The sequence below is a fragment of the Lipotes vexillifer genome, unplaced genomic scaffold (genome assembly GCF_000442215.2).
Source record: "Lipotes vexillifer unplaced genomic scaffold, Lipotes_vexillifer_v1.1 scaffold644, whole genome shotgun sequence".
Classification (NCBI taxonomy): domain Eukaryota; kingdom Metazoa; phylum Chordata; class Mammalia; order Artiodactyla; family Lipotidae; genus Lipotes; species Lipotes vexillifer.
Genome location: NW_006783288.1, coordinates 2,963,644 through 2,981,696, shown reverse-complemented (window position 1 = coordinate 2,981,696; position 18,053 = coordinate 2,963,644). Strand labels below are relative to the sequence as shown.

The 18,053-nt window shown below is 34.8% G+C and overlaps 1 protein-coding gene across 1 annotated transcript in view; it reads left to right on the top strand.

Moving 5' to 3' along the window:
* The window catches only part of CAAP1 (caspase activity and apoptosis inhibitor 1), a 51,192-nt gene extending 37,996 nt beyond the window's left edge, over window positions 1-13,196 (top strand). The window contains exon 6 of the mRNA XM_007455912.1: window positions 12,840-13,196. Coding sequence (XP_007455974.1) covers window positions 12,840-13,186 — 347 coding nt within the window. The 3' untranslated portion in view covers window positions 13,187-13,196. The remainder of the gene's footprint in view (window positions 1-12,839) is intronic.
* The last annotated feature ends 4,857 nt before the right edge of the window (window positions 13,197-18,053 follow it).

Here is an 18,053-nt window from a genome sequence, read left to right as displayed (position 1 = left end):
GTGATGAAAGTTTAGATAGGTATTTTCTTTGGGCTTCTTTCAGCCTTTCAGACCACTGGTCACCACAGTGTAATTATACACACTCCCTGGGAATGCAAGATGAAAATACTAGAGCTTCTAAAGTAAATAAATACATATAAACTTATATATTTAAACCTCTCCCTTTTAAAATTTTCAGTTACATGTATGTAATTGTAATGGTTCATATTAATTATGTATTAATTTATAAGTAAATAAAAAATATGTAGTTGGACAGGTACTTAAAAAATGTTTTCACTGATAGGTTTATGTAAATAATGAAGTTGAGAGACCGCTCTTTTAGACTATTATAAAGGATTGATGGTGGCCATAATGTATTCATTTATTACTTCAAAAAATTCAATTTTATATGGGATATTTTCCATCATTTAGCAAAGATTAAATGTAAAATTGTGTGAGACTGAGTCCTTAAGGTGAGAGAGAAATGGAAAAACTCAATTTTTGTTCTTTTTGCTTCTGTTGTTGTTGTTCTGAGGTAGTACTGCACTAGGAGAAGGGAAGGTAGGTACGGAGAGGGACTAGAATAAAAAAGAATGAAGAAATCAGTTTGCAGTTACAAAGGGGTTGAGTTTTGCTGAAAAGAACTTTACAACCATGAAGGAATAAGTACAAGTTATATAAAATTGAAAAGATAATGAGAAAAATGTCATCAGAGACTTTTATTGCACTGTAAAGGAAGAGAGAATGAAGATCATCAGTTAATTAAGTAGCATTTGTAGGCCAGAAGTTTTACGTGAAGAAGTCTGGATTGGCAAACATGAGCTCTGTGCTGCCTCTTCCTTTGAAAACCAAAATTGCAGGTAGGAGTGTTAGAGAGCTGAGGGGAAACTGAAAAGAAAGTGTTAGAAGGCTGTTCTGGAGTTGGAAGCAGAGAAGCATGTGTACTACTGATTTGTTTTCAAGTTTGAGTCTAATTCCTTTCCTCCTTGCCCTTGATTATCTCCTTGACTGGCTCTAACAAATAAGTATTCACAGAATGCAGCTTTTCAACACAAGTTAACTTCTTTAAAAGATTAAAAAAAACTTGTTCTGGGGAAATGTTATCCAGTTCAGCAGTTGGTGAAGTAAAAAGAGATTGTGGTGTAACCATCAGTGTGGCATAAGAATTTACATTTCTTTTCTCATTCCTTTGAGCTTTTTCACAAGTTATTACCAGCAATGACACCAACATGATCCTCCCTGCTTTTTAATTTGTCTCTTTCTATGAATAGTAGTTGAATGAAAGGGTAAAAATTACATTTTATATGGAAATTAGCCCATACTGTTCCTGTACCTTTTGAAGGCCCTTCTGTTGCATTTGAATGTGAGACTTTTCTGGATTTAAAAAAAAAAAAGTAAACAGATAAGGTTTTTGGATGCATAATGCTCTGTGTGTTTTTTATCAAGAATGAAATTATGAATTTGCTTCAGTATTCAGAGAGAAATGTTAATTTCTGTGTTTCTTTAAATTGTACTCATTTTAAACATTCTATCTTGTGATGCATTTCATAGGATCCTAGACACACTCTTAGGGGAGCTACTTTGGAGGCTGCATACTCCAACCCTTCCTCAGATGTTTGGATCCTCTGCGTTTTTCAGCCACTATGTTCTCATCCAGTTCATTGGGAAAAGTACCTCCTTATATAGAAGTGCTGCTACCGAAAGAAAGATAGTAAATACTAGGCTTGAAATCAATTTTGTTAACAGTTCCTGAACTTTTTATACACCTCACACCTAGCCTATGATTTAATCAGCCGTTTTGGTTGCCACATCATATAGTTGATACATATTGACCTTGTAGTTAACAAGCTTTATTTTTATTTTTAAAAACTAATACTTAAAATTTTTTTGAACAGCTTTAAATTAGGCTTACAAAAAATTGAGTGGAAAGTACAGAGCTCCTGTATACCCGCTTACCACCGCTTCTCCCAGTTTCCCATATTATCATCTTGCATTAGTGTGGTAAATTTGTTAAAATTGATGAGGCACTATTAATACATTATTACTAACTAAAGTCCATAGTTGCCTGTTTATTTACTTTTGTTATAACACTGCCCAATAATTAATAATTGTTTTCAATTCAATAAGCATTTATGAGTACCTAAATTTAGGTACTTAAGGTAAAGGATTGTGTCTTAGGATTCTTTAAGTCTTCAATGCTTGTCTCTAGTGGATACTCATATTCTTTTGAATGAGTAAGTGGATGGATAGATGACTAAAAGAATTCCTTCTTTCTCTTCTGTCCTGTCCAGTCTGTACAAGGTTCTTGAAGAGAAGATAGAAATGAAATAGAATACTAGTTATATTTACCTATTAATATTCTACCACCTACCCCAAAGAGTGTGTTGCTTATAAGCTTGTTTTTCTTTCTGGTCTTAACAAAACTGAGCCATGTTTTGGTTTGTTTCCCTTAGCCTTTAGCTTTGTTTATATTGCTTGTATAGATTCATACCAGTCTTTTATATTAAGCATTGATCATGTGCCCTTTATAAAATATGTAGTCATCATAGAGATTCTTCTGTAGCTTATATTTCTTTGGATATTTCCTCATTTGGATAATTAATGTTTGGTTAGAGTTTTATTTTTTTATTTTTTGCGGTACGCGGGCCTCACTGTTGTGGCCTCTCCCGTTGTGGAGCACAAGCTCCAAACGCACAGGCTCAGCGGCCATGGCTCATGCGCCCAGCCGCTCCGCGGCATGTGGGATCTTCCCGGACGGGGGCACGAACCCGTGTTCCCTGCATCGGGAGGCGGACTCTCAACCACTGCGCCACCAGGGAAGCCCGAGTTTTAATTTTGAACATCTTCTACACTCTTGAACTGTCCTTCCCCATGAGATTATCTTTTTTCCAGCCATTCTGAAAACATACAGGACACTTTTTCCACCTTCATACCATATACTCTAAGGTGACAGAGTTATTTTTTCCAAAGACTCTCACTACTTCCACATATTTTCTTTTATGGAAAGAATGAGGGTGAAACTGACAGTTTTCGTTATTTTTCCTACTTCTTTAATGAAAGTGTTTTTAGTTTTAGGGTAGGATTTCTATGTTTTATGAAATGCACTACCACTTTTTTGGCATACTGATAATGACTGGCTGCTTTCTGCATGAGTATATAAAAGATACTTTTACATTATCAAAAATTAGAATCCAGTCTTTAGTATCTCTTTGTAAGCTTATATTTATATTTAAACAAACTAAAGCAGTGTCGCAGGAAACGTGGCATATTTTGAGGTAGATGATGAGTTGAAGAACGCCTTCCTTGGATGGGCAGATTGTGCAGCACTGAGATGTTACTAGCAGAGAATATTTGAGTGTGATGCCCTTTTAAATTCATAAGTTCCAGCAAATCTTTGGGGAGAACAGTTGCCTGATTTTAAACAGCAGTGCTTGTAAATACGCTACTCTGTCTTCATTTTTAACCCCATGTTTTATGTTTTGTATGTTTGTATGTTTTCATATTAGAAGCCTATTTAATCAAATGGTAGGAGAAATGATGAATGACATTTAAAAATATGTTCTTCCTGTTTACTTTCAGATTACTAGAGGAAGGGTAGTCAGGAATCTCTCATGTGTTAGACTGTTATTGTACCCCAGTGTGACCCCAAAATATTTACTTACCTGATCCATTGTAAAAGCCTGTTGTGCTTTTTATCCTGGAATGGTGATGTCTTCAGAGGCAGTAATTTTGGGTACTACCCTTTTCTGTATTCTCATGTCTGCGTTTTATTCTGTTAGGCTCACATACTATACTGAGTTTAGATCTAATACTTTGCCTTTGTCCATTCTGTCCCTCACACTTGGGAGTTTCCTCCCCTGTCAATATCACCTGTTAGATTCTAAGACCTACTTAATAATACATGTCTGTAAAGATCTCCTTGACTTTTCACTATTGCTTTATATACTGTGATATTCTATTATACTTTATATTGTACAATTTAGCATTTTAAAGTGTGATGTTCATATTTTAAGCATCCTCAAGCATCATGAAGGCAAAACCTGTGTCTTAAATCCTGCCACACATGTTTAGTCTACACTACCTGTGGCATTTTGTAAGGCCTACTTCTGTGGCCTTTACAGCACATATGTAAATAGATACTGAGTGAATATTTATTGATTCTTGGACTAATCTCTGGATTCGTGGTTCTTAAAAGTTAGGTTTACAGGCTAGCAGACAATCATTTATCCAGAAGTTTAATGGATAGTTCAAGGGGTTTGGTAAAATACTAGACAGTTTTTCTGTATTAAATTGTTTGCATTTTCTTTTTTATGGGTAATAGTTGGTTAATGTCATGATTAAGTTTTGAATATGATGGTTAACATGATGCACTTAAAGTTAAATCAATAGTTTAAAACACTGCATGAAAAAAAATAGCCAAGATCTGTTAGTTTTATTGAGAGGAAGATTGAAGGCTTATCCAGAAAAAATTATTCTTGTATATTAAAAGAACAGTTTTGTTTCTTTTTCAGAAAATAAAGTTTTGGCTTCTTGAAAAGGCTGGAACTCACTAAAAATGTTAAAAGTTATCAAGCTGACTTTCTACAGTTAGAATACATTAAAAATGTGTTCTTCATAACTTAAAAAATTTTTAAACCAAAATTATCTGTAGTCTAAGAAAAGAAATCCATGGAGGCATAGCATTGCTGTCCAATATATCATATACTTTATTACTAATGAGATTCCAGCAGATTGATAACGCCGGAGGCCTTGGAGAGTTAAGATTCTAGAGGGAAGGATGGTGAAATGTGTTGTTCTAAATGGCATAACCACTGAACATGAATAACTTAAAATCAGATGAGAAAAACTAATTAAAATAGAAAAAGTAAAATAGTTTAACCCTTCTAATAACCAACTCTATGTTTGCTTGATAGGAAAATTGGATTTTGATTTTCTCATTTTCTTTTCCAGTGTGTGTGTGTGTGTGTGTGTGTGTGTGTGTGTGTGTATTAAAACCTGTTGTTACAGGTTTCTAAATAAAAATCAACTTTAAAAAACCTTTTTATTTGGGAAATTTTCAAGCAAAAATAGAAAGGAAAATAGGAATATTAATTCCCATGTACTCAGCTACATCTTCAACAATTACCCACCTATGTCTAATCTTTTTTCATCTATATTCCTACCTGCTTCCTACCCGTTATGTTATTTTAAAGCAAATCCTACATCTTTTCAGTTCATTTGTATATATTTTAGTATCAATATATCTCTTAAAGATAAGAGGTGGGTTTTTAAACATAATCATAATACCTTAAAAAGTAGCATTTCTTAAATCATCAGATAATATTCAGAAAGTGTTCAGATTTAAACCTAGCTGTTCATTGGTGGGTATTGTGATATTAAGATTGATCTATTGGGTCCGGTGTTGTCAGCCTAATGGTTTTAATAGCTATTTAGTATTGTCTAGTTCCATTATTTCATTAGGGGTTACAGAACAGTGATAATGTAATTTTAATCCTGAGATATTCAGTGTTCAGACTTCTCTGATTGTTTTTTAAAACTATATTTGTAAGAATCGGGATCCAAATAAGGTCCCTACATTGCAATTGGATGATACTGAGTCTCTTTTTAATCTACTCCCCTTTCTCCCTCTCTTTGCAGTTTATTTCTTGAAGAAGCTGGGTTGTCGGAGTTTCTCAGTTTAAATTTACTGATTGCATTTCAGTGTTTTATTTAACATTATTTTTCTGTAAATTGATAATTAGATATAGAAGCTTGATCAGATTCATGTTCAATCTTTTAACAAGAATATTTAGAAGCAGTGTTGTGTCCTCGAGACACAGAGTATGTCATTACTCCTCTTTTTTGTGAGCATGTCCGTAGCCATTGGAATGTATTGTCCACAGTGGCTGATAAGAATGCTCTTGATTTCTTGAGGCTATCTTTTCTTGGACATCTATTTTTTCCCTCCTCGGAAATTTTAAGAACTATTTTTTTTTATCGTTGAGTTCTGATATTTCACAGGGTGTGTCTTAGGTGTGATGCTCTTGGCAGACCCTTTCAGTGTGAAAGCCTTCTTTGTTTCATATCAGTTTTCTTCTCATTTCTTTATTTGTATTTTTTGGGGGTATAGTTGCTTTACAATGTTGTGTTAGTTTCTGCTGTACAGTGAAGTGAATCAGCTATATGTATACATATATCCCCTCTTTTTTGGATTTCCTTCCCATTTAGGTCACCACAGAGCACTGAGTAGAGTTCCTAGTGCTATACAGTAGGTTTCCGTTAGTTATCTATTTTATACATAGTATTTTCCCTCTCCACTCCCTCTCTTCTTGCTTTCTGACTTGTTCCATTGCTTTAAGTCTCTGCTCAACTGTTACTGTATCAAATCACAGTGATCACTCTCTATGAAAACATTCTGCTACTATCTTCTATCCTGCTTTATTTTTTTCATAGAACCTGATGTTGATTTATTTATAGTGTCTCTCCTATGACTTAATGGTAAGGCGAGGACTTTTTAAAAATTCACTGCTGTTTCCTCAGTGTTTAAAACAATGTTGTACATAGTAGGTTTGTTGAATTAATTATATTAAGTTGTTGGACTTGTGAGTCATTCATCCTCATCTCTTAACTTTTATTGCATATTTTAAATATATTTTTATTTTCTACATTTTGAAAGGTTTTTTTTTTTTAAACATTGTCTTTCAACAACCATTGAATGTTTGCTCTTGATAACTGTAATTGTAAATTATAATATTTCTTGTTCTCTGGTCCTTTTTCATTGCACCGTGTGCTTGTTTTATGGCTACATTGTCTACTTCAAACTCCATAAGGATACTAAGTAGACACCCCAACCCCTCATTCTCCTCCAGTAGAATATCTTCTTTTCCCTAAATTTTCTTTATGTCCTCCTTTGTTCATCTTGGTTCTTCATTTATTGTAGTTTTTCTGGTAGCTGGTTTGGGTTTCTTCAATAGATGTTTAGTTATATTTCTCTACCAGATCTCTTTAGTGTAAGTGAATGGGGTAGGCCTCCCAATAGAGTGCTTGGGCATGTGTCAGGGAAGGGGAGGGAAGGAAGGAAGGGTTCAGTTGACTCAGCTATTCTGAATGAGTTTAATTATCTTGCTGTATATTCCAAAGCCAACTCTTCCTTGCTTCTAAGACTCTAAGAAAGAATTACACTTATCTGTGGTGTCTTTGGCAGTGATTTTGCTTTGCTTTTATTTTTCTGTCCATTTTATCCTGCCTACTTACATTTTGTAAAAATCCAGCAAAATTTCTTTTTAGATGATACCCTTTCTTATCTAATATTACAATTTCTTTTTTCAGTACGCAGGCCTCTCACTGTTGTGGCCTTTCCCATTGCGGAGCACAGGCTCCGGGCGCGCAGGCCCAGCGGCCATGGCTAACGGGCCCAGCCACTCTGCGGCCTGTGGGGGCCTCCCGGACCAGGGCACGAACCCATGTCCCCTGCATCGGCAGGCGGACTCTCAACCACTGCGCCACCAGGGGAGCCCTATAATTTCTTTTTTAAACTTTCTGCAAGGTTATATTCTTAGAAATGGTTGAAGAAATACATATGTTCATAGAGCAAAATTGGAAAACTCAATTTCTTCTCTTCCCCTTCTACTTTTACTCCCCTCCCCAGAAGTAAACCACTATTAATAACTTACTTATGTTATTTTTAACATAGTATGATTATTACTCTTTAGCTTACTTTTTTGACTTACCAATGTGTCTTGATCATTTTTGCATCTTGCCAATTTATTACTTTTTTCTCCAGATGGCTGAAATTCTTATTCTTTACTAATGAGTAAAAAGTAATATCTTAATGTTTTAATTTGTATTTCCCTGATGAAAAATTATATTGATCATTTTTTATGTTTATTGATCCTTTGTATTTCATATTTTGTGAAATGCTTAACCCGTTTCTATCCTTTGCCCATGTTTTTAGTTATTTCTAACAATACCCAGACATTGTATGTATCCTTACATTTGTCCTGTTAAAAAATGTATTTTGCTAATATTTTCTTGTAGGTTTGCCCCGTCTTATAATTTTATTTGTAGTCTATTTTCTTTCTCAGAAGTCTTACGTTTTTTCAGCTTTGTTTGTTGATATTTTTCCTTTGTGGTTCTCCGTTTTGTATTTTACTTAGGAAGGACTGATGTTTGTTATTTTCATTCTCAGTTAATTTACAGGTATTTTTTCTTTTTTATAAATTTATTTATTTGTTTGTTTATGGCTGCATTTGGTCTTCGTTGCTGTGTGCAGGCTTCCTCTGGTTTGCGGCAAGCATGGGCTACACTTCGTTGCGGTGCACGGGCTTCTCATTGGGTGGCTTCTCTTGTTGCAGAGCACCGGCTCTAGGCACATGGTCTTCAGTAGTTGTGGCACTTGGGCTCAGTAGTTGTGGCTCACGAGCTCCAGAGCTCGGGCTCAGTAATTGTGGTGCACGGGCTTAGTTGCTCTGCAGCATGTGGGATCTCGCTGGACCAGGGCTTAAACCCTTGTCCCCTGCATTTTTTTTTTTTGCGGTACGCGGGCCTCTCATTTTTGTGGCCTCTCTCATTGCGGAGCACAGGCTCTGGACGCGCAGGCTTAGCAGCCGTGGCTCATGGGCCCAGCCGCTCCACGGCATGTGGGATCTTCCCGGACTGGGGCACGAACCCGTGTCCCCTGAATCAGCAGGCGGACTCTCAACCACTGCGCCACCAGGGAAGCCCGACAGGTGGATTCTTAACCACTGTGGCACAAGGGAAGTCCTAATTTACAGTTTTTATGCTATTATTTTTAAGTATCTCTCCTGTCACTTCAGTGGCTTCTTGATAGGGAAAGGAATTAGATAAGTGTGCTCAATTTGCCATCTTTATCAGGAATTCAGACAGGTACTTAATTATTCCATGTACTAGGGTTTGTCTCTTGGCTTAATTTAATAACTCACTATCAAGAAGTTTCACAAGCATGTAGTCACTCATAACATTAGATATGCTTTCATTTTATGCCTTAAAAGTATTCTGATATGTTGAATTATTTGCAAGTGGAATATTATAGGCCTTATCAAGGTTTAAATGTAATATAACTTAAAAGTCCTTTTTAATTTTCATTACTCAAAATATTTAATAATTCTTCTATGTTTGTTTACTTTGGATAATTAAAACTTTTATTTTAACAAAAAGCAAACATAAAATGTTTTCCTTTATCTAGCTCAGGAGAAAATCTGTAGCTTTCAAGCATTGAGGTTTGTTATAGATGATAATAAAAATACAGGTATTGCAGTTTAGCTTTTCTATTATGTAGTACACTCCCATTTTTAAATACCAAAACTATATTAATTTTAAAGTGATTGAGTCTTTTGTAGTTGTAAATTTTCTCCTTGTCAGTAAAATATTTGAAGAGTGTTGGGTGTTCTATTTAGTTGTGAAATATTTTCCCTTTTTGGTTTTATCCCATGTTTATAACTATGCCTCATTAAATATAAACAAATATTTTCTCTGATAAATTGTTCCATTTATTCATCTGTGTTAGTGATGAATTTAGATAGTGATTGATTCATTTTGCTGTCTAGATACTGAATCTAGATGGATTGATTTATTATTTAAAAAGCTTTAGTACTTGGGTACAGTTTGACAGGTATGAATCAAGTTGGTAGCACAGAAGATAGCAGGAAAACAAAAGAAAAGAGAAATGATGAATGTATACAGATCAGAGGAAAATGGAATAGAATGTATATTTGTGAGTAGTTGGCTAGGGGATCAACCATAAGAGATGAATGCTCAATAATTCCTTGTATTGCTTTTTCCCTGAAAAATTTTTTAACTCTACTCTGTGTTCCTTAGCCAAATTCTTCAATTCCTTTAGTCCTTTCCCTTAAGTTATTTGATTCATTTCTTTAGTTATACTGCTTTTTCTCTGAAGTTCTCTAAATGGTATGTAGTATTTTTAGGGCCACCCATGTTACATTAATTCTGCTCTTTTATATAATCTAGTAAGGAATATATCATACCCTCTTGTTTCTTTGTGTATATTTTAAAGTTACTTTATTTAAAATTTTTTAAATTTAATTTGTTTATTTTAATTTTAATTTTATTGGAGTATAGTTGATTTATAATGTGTTAGTTTCAGATGTACAGCAGAGTGATTCAGTTATACATAAACATATATTCATTCTTTTATAGATTCTTTTCTCATATAGGTTATCACAGAATAGAATATCACAGAATATTGAGTAGTTCCCTGTGCTATACAGTAGGTCCTTGTTGGTTATTTATCTTATATATAGTAGTATGTGTATGTTCATCCCAAGCTCCTGATTTATTCCTCCCCCCACCTTTCTCCTTTGGTAACCATAAGTTTGTTTTCGATATCTGTAAGTCTATTTCTGTCTTGTAAATCGGTTCATTTGTATCTTTTTTTAAAAATTAGATTCCATATATGAGTGGTATTATATGATATTTGTCTTTCTCTCTCTGACTTACTTCACTTAGTATGATAATCTCTAGGTTCATCCATGTTGGTGCAAATGACATTACTTCATTCTTTTTTATGGCTGAGCAATATTCCATTGTATATATGTACCACATCTAAGTTACTTTAGTTACTTTGCTGCTTTATGACATCAGTAATTTGGGTCTAATTTTATGCTTGCTCTTTTCCCTGAGCCGTTTTTTATTGTAATGTCTTTAACAGTCAACAGTCTGAATTCTTATTCTTAATATTTTCAATTACATTTGTATTATTTTACCTCAGACCCACCTGTCTTTATTTTTCTTGGTGGATTTCAATAGCCTTACTTTAACATCATGCCTACAGTAAAACTGTTTTTATTTATTTTAGAGTAGTACAGATAATTTCCCTGAGATTCATTTGTTACTCTCAGACTCCTAAGCCCATGTAAAAACTTGAAGATGCTCTTTTGTAGAATTCTCTTATAATTTAAATGTGTACTCACTTCCCTGTGAACACACATGTGCACACACACATTTTCACATATGCAGAATGGGGGTGTCGAAGGACAGAACGTGACCACACTGACATTTTGAGGGCTTAGAATGAGGCATTTTAGGTTAAAGTTACTTTTTTTGGAAAACGTGTACAAGTTATACCCCTTCTGATTTGAGGATCATAATTGACAACAAGAAAACCTGCTATTTCTAATACTTAGGATGAGAGTAAATTATCTTTGAAAATGTATTCATATATTTGCAAGCTATACCTTAAAAGTCAGTAGAATGAAGAAAATTAAGAAATAGTGAAAAGACTTGAAGTATGATCCTAGATCTTTACATAGTTTGTCAGATTACATTGTACAAATCACTTACCTTATTTTCACATTTGTGAAGTGAAGTGCTTATGCTAAATTGTTTTAGGTACAGATTCTACAAAGCTTTGGCATCCATGGTGCAGGTATAATGGGCAGATGGAACTTGTGAATGCTTTTACCAATACTGTGCTACAGAGAACTCAGTCACTTGGATTTGGATAATTTTTAATGTAAACTGAGAACACCAAATTTATAGAGCCCCATTTCTTCAGTGAATAACATGTATAGCTGTTTCTGATTAAAAAAATAAAGCAAACCCCACCTCTGCCCTCTAAAAATGTTTGAAACAAACCAATAGAAAATATAATCAAAAAAAGTTTTTTCATAAAGAGTTTTCTCCTTTGAAACATTGAGAGGGTGTGTAGCAGAATCAAGGTCACTAAATCATTTATTTTAAAATCCATGGAGTAGAATTGTTTATACATTCTATTATCAGAATTTTCCATCTGTCAATCTATGTTTTGTCAATGTTCTTCCTACTACAAGAAAACTAACAAAGCTAACAATTGGGGGATCATTACTTTCTTTTTAAAAGACATATTAGGAATTTAAAAGATAAATAAATTGGAGGTATAAAGGAGCACTCAAAGTTGTAAATAACTCATGGACTTCAGTAATGGTCCAGGCCAAGGTGGTTGAGGGCTACAATCTGTGTTTATATGCAAGTTCTTAGCATCAGTTATAGAAGTTTTATAACAAAATGTATTTAAAAAATTTATGGCGTACTAACTTTATTAATTAAAATCCTCTTGGTGAAAAGTTATTTTACCTTAGAAAGTGGCCTTAGGCATTCTCCTTTAATTTATTGATTTAGAACAAAGTGTTTGAAAAAGTATATGAAAAGCTTTGAAATAATTGCAAGGTACATGGTGTCCAGCTTGCCAGTGATATTTTTCCTTTTTTGTAGTTTATAAGGCAAAGTATTTTAAACTCTTTCTCAAATAGAATTTTGCTTCTTCAGTAATAAGCTATACTCTATCCAAAGGGTGTCAACATTTTGTAATGTAGAGGCTTCACTGTGGTCTAAAGAGTTACGGTATTTTAATTAGGAAAATTGATCAGGGACATCCGTATGATGGTGTACATTTCCCAGTGCTCCCATATTCTTCTAAATTGGAATGAAAAATACATTAAAATTTACATTAAATTACATCTGTTTTCAAAGTTAAAGGGGGGAACCCTGGTGGTCCAGTGGTTAGGACTCGGCGCCTTCACTGCTGGGGCCTGTGTTCAATCCCCAGTCAGGGAACTAAGGCCCCACAATCTATGCGGGGGCGGAAAAAAAAAGAAAAGGAGGAAGGGAGGGAGGAAGGAAGGAAGGAAGGGAAGGAGGAAAGAAGGAAAGAAAGGGCGGGAGGGAGGGAGAGAGGGAGGAAGGGAAGAAGGGAGGAAGGAAGTTGAGTCAGGGGAAAAGGGGGTTGGGATGGGGTTTATGGAATGTATTTGGGACTCCATGGTGGGAGGTGGGGGTCACAGCAGCCCTTTCATCATAAACAGAAAGGAAATTTTGATCAGGGCATTTAGGTTACATGGTTCTTTGCCTTTTTTTGTTTGTTACAGGCAAAGGGGAAGATAGTGATGTACTCAGTATAAATGCAGATGCTTATGACAGCGACATAGAAGGCCCATGCAATGAAGAAGCAGCTGCTCCTGAGGTCTCAGAAAATACAGTCCAAAGTGAAGCTGGTCAGATAGATGACCTGGAAAAAGACATTGAGAAAAGTGTGAATGAGATTCTGGGACTGGCAGAGTCTAGCCCAAAGGAACCGAAAGCCGCCACCCTGACTGTTCCTCCACCAGAAGATGTTCAGCCTTCTGCACAGCAGCTGGAGCTGCTAGAACTTGAGATGAGGGCAAGAGCTATTAAAGCCCTAATGAAAGCTGGTGATATAAAAAAGCCAGCCTAGTTTATTTAAATTGTATCTGAATATTAGATGTGTTTGAACAAAGCCACATCATATACTTTTTTGTATCTAAAGTTTATTTGGGGTCTTACATGATATTTCTCATGTAACTCTTATTAGATAAACTCATTTTAGGCCTAAAATACATGTTTTTGTTGTTGTTGTTACTTTTGTATTATATATGTTATTGTTTTCTGAATTCATGGCAAATATCATTGGGTAACCTGGATACTTTGTTAGATGAGTATTTAGCTATATCTGCAAATTAATACCAGAAAAGCCATTAGCAAAGAGTCATGGTATTTTTTTCTTTAGTTTGAAATGTTTTGACATCAAACCAAAAAGTTTATGAAAGATTGACCAAGCATGTTGCCTTTAGGCTACCTGTATTTTGCGATAGAATATTAAATTATTGCTCCTAGGTTTGTTAACAATTTAAGAAATTTAGTTATGCTTATATGCACTTTTAAAATATGTACTGCATTGAAGATGCCTTCTATGGTGTGGACTTGCTAGTAAAAACTGAGTGACATTTTTGTTACAAGACTTAGAGATCCAAAATGGCTGAGAAAAGCTTTCTTTATAAAAGAAAAGGACTTAAAGCATTTTTTAACAATGTAGAAGTAATTGCCCAACTTTAATTCCAGCAGACAAGTTATTCTAACGGGTGTGTGATATTACTGGACGCTTAGTTCATTTTTTTTCCTTCAATAAAAAGGGAAGGGCTTGCCTGGTGGCGCAGTGGTTGAGAGTCCACCTGCCGATGCAGGGGACACGGGTTCATGCCCCGGTCCGGGAAGATCCCACATGCCGTGGAGCGGCTGGGCCCGTGAGCCATGGCCGCTGAGCCTGCGCGTCCGGAGCCTGTGCTCCGCAACAGGAGAGGCCACAACAGTGAGAGAGAGGCCCCCGTACTGCAAAAAAAAAAAAAAAAAAAAAAAAAGGGAACACATTTTAATTTACATTCCAAGCTATTAGGGAAAGGAGACTATTTTATCGTACAGCCTTTCATCCAATGTTTTTGCTTGAAGATCTGATGTGCCATAATTAAAATAATTAATTTTAAATTAATGAATTAAAAATAATAAAGAATGTCATTCTGGATCTGAGGACTTTTGATACATTTCCAAAAATGAAACTAATTTCAGGAAGCTTTGATAAGTTGATGTAATAATTAATCTAATTTTGTATAGTTTTTGTAAATAAATTAACATCCTGCCACAATTATGGATGCTTGCCCCATCACTAATTGTAGTTGTTTGGTACCAAAGTAAATTTAGGTGGAGACTCTTAAAATAAATTAATTTTTTTTCTAAAAGATAAATCTGGAACTGTTGTTTTTATATTTGCTAACAAAAACAGTATATTTTATTTATAAGCCATGTTCTGTTAATGTTGTATGAGGATTTTCCTTATACACAAAACTTACAGGGATTGTGTCTTATTAGCTGGCTTAATTATATGTAAATTTTAGAGGGTTTTTTATGAAAATAGTATTTATGAAACACTGGAGTTGCAGTTAACAAATTCATTTTTGTTGTTCCTGAACATGCCTTTAAATAATCCTGTCATTTTTTTGTGTGGAATCTTTCTAATGAAGGACAGAGGCCTATATCATTTGAAATGCTTCTCTTAGGCTGATAAACATGGATATGATTTAAATAGTTCTCATAGTTACTGCTTCAAAATGAAAAAATCAGTTTCTATTTTAACTTAAAAGTTAAAATAATAACAAAGTAGTGCAGAATAAACTTTATTGCTGCTTATTAATTATAAGATGCAGTAGATGACTTTTGTGTGATCAAACATAGTAGAAAAAGATCTGAGTGCTTTGTAGCTGATAAAAGTCACCACCTTCATGAAGCATTGTGTGTCTGCTGTATTCACTGTGCAGAATTGTTTAGAGGACATTTGACTAGAGTGGGTGTGTTTGAGGTAGAATGAACTGAACAAATCAGAGGCTGCTTGGATTCTTACCTTGGAAAATCAACTTTCTCACTTTTTTTTTTTTGTAATGTTGAAAGACGAGAGGTTTTTGCAAATGAATGGCTTTAGAGAACAGGAATAAGGTTATTTTAGAAATGCCTGGATCAATATATGGGAAAATATCATATATTGATCTGATGCTGTCATTTAAATCATCAGCTCACAGGTATTTATTGACTACCTCAAAGGTGTCTTGTTCAGAATCTTAAACTGTTATGGTGTAGGAATGTTGTGGTGTAGATTTTAGCATGGAATAGACTGATTAATAAACATATGAGCGCTGCTTTGTTTTATGCCCAATTCTTCCCTTTTGCCAAGGTAAAGAAAAATTTTAGGCAATGTTTAATTAGTGATTAAGAGGAAAAAAATTTGGCAGCCTAACTTTCCATCCAAAGTCAGGTAATTCTGATATTTGACTAGGAACTTGACCCAAGACTTGAATGATAGGTAGCAACTGGTAATAATGGGTCCTCTGCATTAGGCCTTGGCCCACTTTTTGATGTTCCTATTAATACAGAAACTCAAGGTATATCCTAAAAACCTATCAGTAGGTTACCAGCGTGTAGCATAATAATTATGAAAATTACCTAACACTCTCAAGTCCTTTGGTTTTGAACACCATCAGTTCCTTAAAACTATAGGGCAGTATATCTTTTCCTTGTAAATCTTGTCAAAACCTACTTTCAGCAAATCGTTAGATCCTAGGGCATGATTAGCTATCTGAATAAAGGTGTTCTGAGTCATTTGAATAGTAATACAAATTGCAATAAAATATGTGTTTTCAATGCCATTTTCAAGGTAGATGAAGCAGGAGTGAACCCACAATTTAAGCAAAATATAGATGGCAGCCTGAAAGTTTCAAAAATTCTCAGTTCCATTTCATCATAAAAAGTAGGAAAAGAGAGTTTGGTTATAGATACTTTTCCTTTATTGTATAATATCTAATTATTTAAAAGTAAAAGACCAATATGCTTTAACTTAAAACTAATAGATATTTTTACTTTTTTTATTTTCAAGTAGTCTCCCTTTTTAAATAAAAAGAAAAGTGCTAATGAATATATCAGTAGGAACTCAATTTCCTTGATTTTTAATTATTATTTTAAAATGCATTGTGATAAAATGACAAGAGTGTGAGAGTTAACAGAGGGTTCTGATTCTGCCCAAATCAGCTGTGTAACTTTGGACAAGTAACTATAAAATGGGAGAGATGAATCATTAGCCGATTTATAAGGTTTCTTTCTGCTGTAACATCCTGTGATTCCAGTAGAAAATACCATAAAATTTGTGAAACTTAGGGAACTCTTTTGAGTTCAAGTATTTTTTAGGGCTTCCCCTCCTCTTCCCCCTATTCAAAATAGTCTAATCTTTCTTTGTCCCATAGGGTTGCTAGATATGAACAATAGTCCAGTTTTTTTTCTTTTACCTATTTTTTTCACTATTTATTTATTTATGTATGTATTTATTTATTTATCGTTGCTGCCCGCGGACTTTCTCTAGTTGTGGCAGGCGGGGGCTACTCTTCATTGTGGTGCGTGGGCTTCTCATTGCGGTGGCTTCTCTTGTTGTGGAGCATGGGCTCTAGGTGTGCAGGCTTCGGTAGTTGTGGTGCGTGGGCTCAGTAGTTGTGGCACACGGGCTTAGTTGCTCCGTGGCATGTGGGATCTTCCTGGACCAGGGATCGAACCCATGTCCCCTGCATTGGCAGGCAGGTTCTTAACCACTGTGCCACCAGGGAAGTCCTACCTATTAGTCTTTATTTTCAGGGTCATTTGGTAAGTATTGTCTAGAATTATTCACTTTGGCCTATAAACTTAGGTTGCTATCTTTAACTTATTGCTTTATTTATTTCAAAATATGTAGATTTAAGTCAAAAAAATTTTTTCCAAGGCTTATTATAATGAAAAACAGTACTCCCTTCCCTATTCTTTTTACACCAGCTCTTGCTACTGAGAGGTAACCACTTTCAAATCTTTTAGCCTTCTTAAAATTTTACCTTTGTATTTCTAAGTAACATGATTTTTTCCTATTCCTTGATATTTCAGTCTTAGATTTTATTTATTGATCTATTTTGGAATATGAAAATTAAGCTCTGTTCCTTCTCCCTGTTCCCTAAAAATGTAGCTTCCTCTCTCATCCTCCCAATTTAGTGCAGTTACATCACAGTTTTGGTTCAATTAGCATTCAATATTTATACTCTTTTGACTGTGTAAATGTTATTCACAACTGGGTTGTGTGGTATCTGTAATTAGATTTCCTTTTTTGTTCCAATTTTTGTTTTAAGCCGTTTGGAATTAATTTATAATGACCATATTCTTTCATTTGCTCAGTGTTCTCTGTAGTAGCAGTTAAATTGTACCCTAACTACCTACCAGGAGTTTCAGTCTCTTAGTAGGTTCAAACACATCATGTAATCTAGCTTTTTTTTTTTTTCTTTCTTTAAAGACGTTTCTCCTGGGGCTCTCTGTCCTATGCTAATCTGGAATGGTTGCTCTTCACCTCTTTCATGCTGGATATCCCATTTCCTGAATCCTGTCTTCCTCTTTTCGTTTATTCCCTCCTTTTGGTGGTGTACCTCTTCCAACAGCTTCCTGTGAAAAACTGCATAAAGAATAGTTTTGATTCATTGGTGTGACTCAACATGGCTCAATTCTATCCATATGTTCAATTGAAACATTATGTGAGTGTTGACATTAGGCTGGAAACCATTGTCCTTTTCAATTTTACAGCATTGCACCAGTGCCTTTTAACTTCCACTGAAGCTATTGAGAAGTCATTTGTCATTTTGATTCTTGATCTTATGTGCGTCCTGTTTGTTTCTCTTTGGAAGCTGTTAGCATCTTATCTTTACTCCTAATATTCTGAAATTTCTTGATGATGTGTTAAA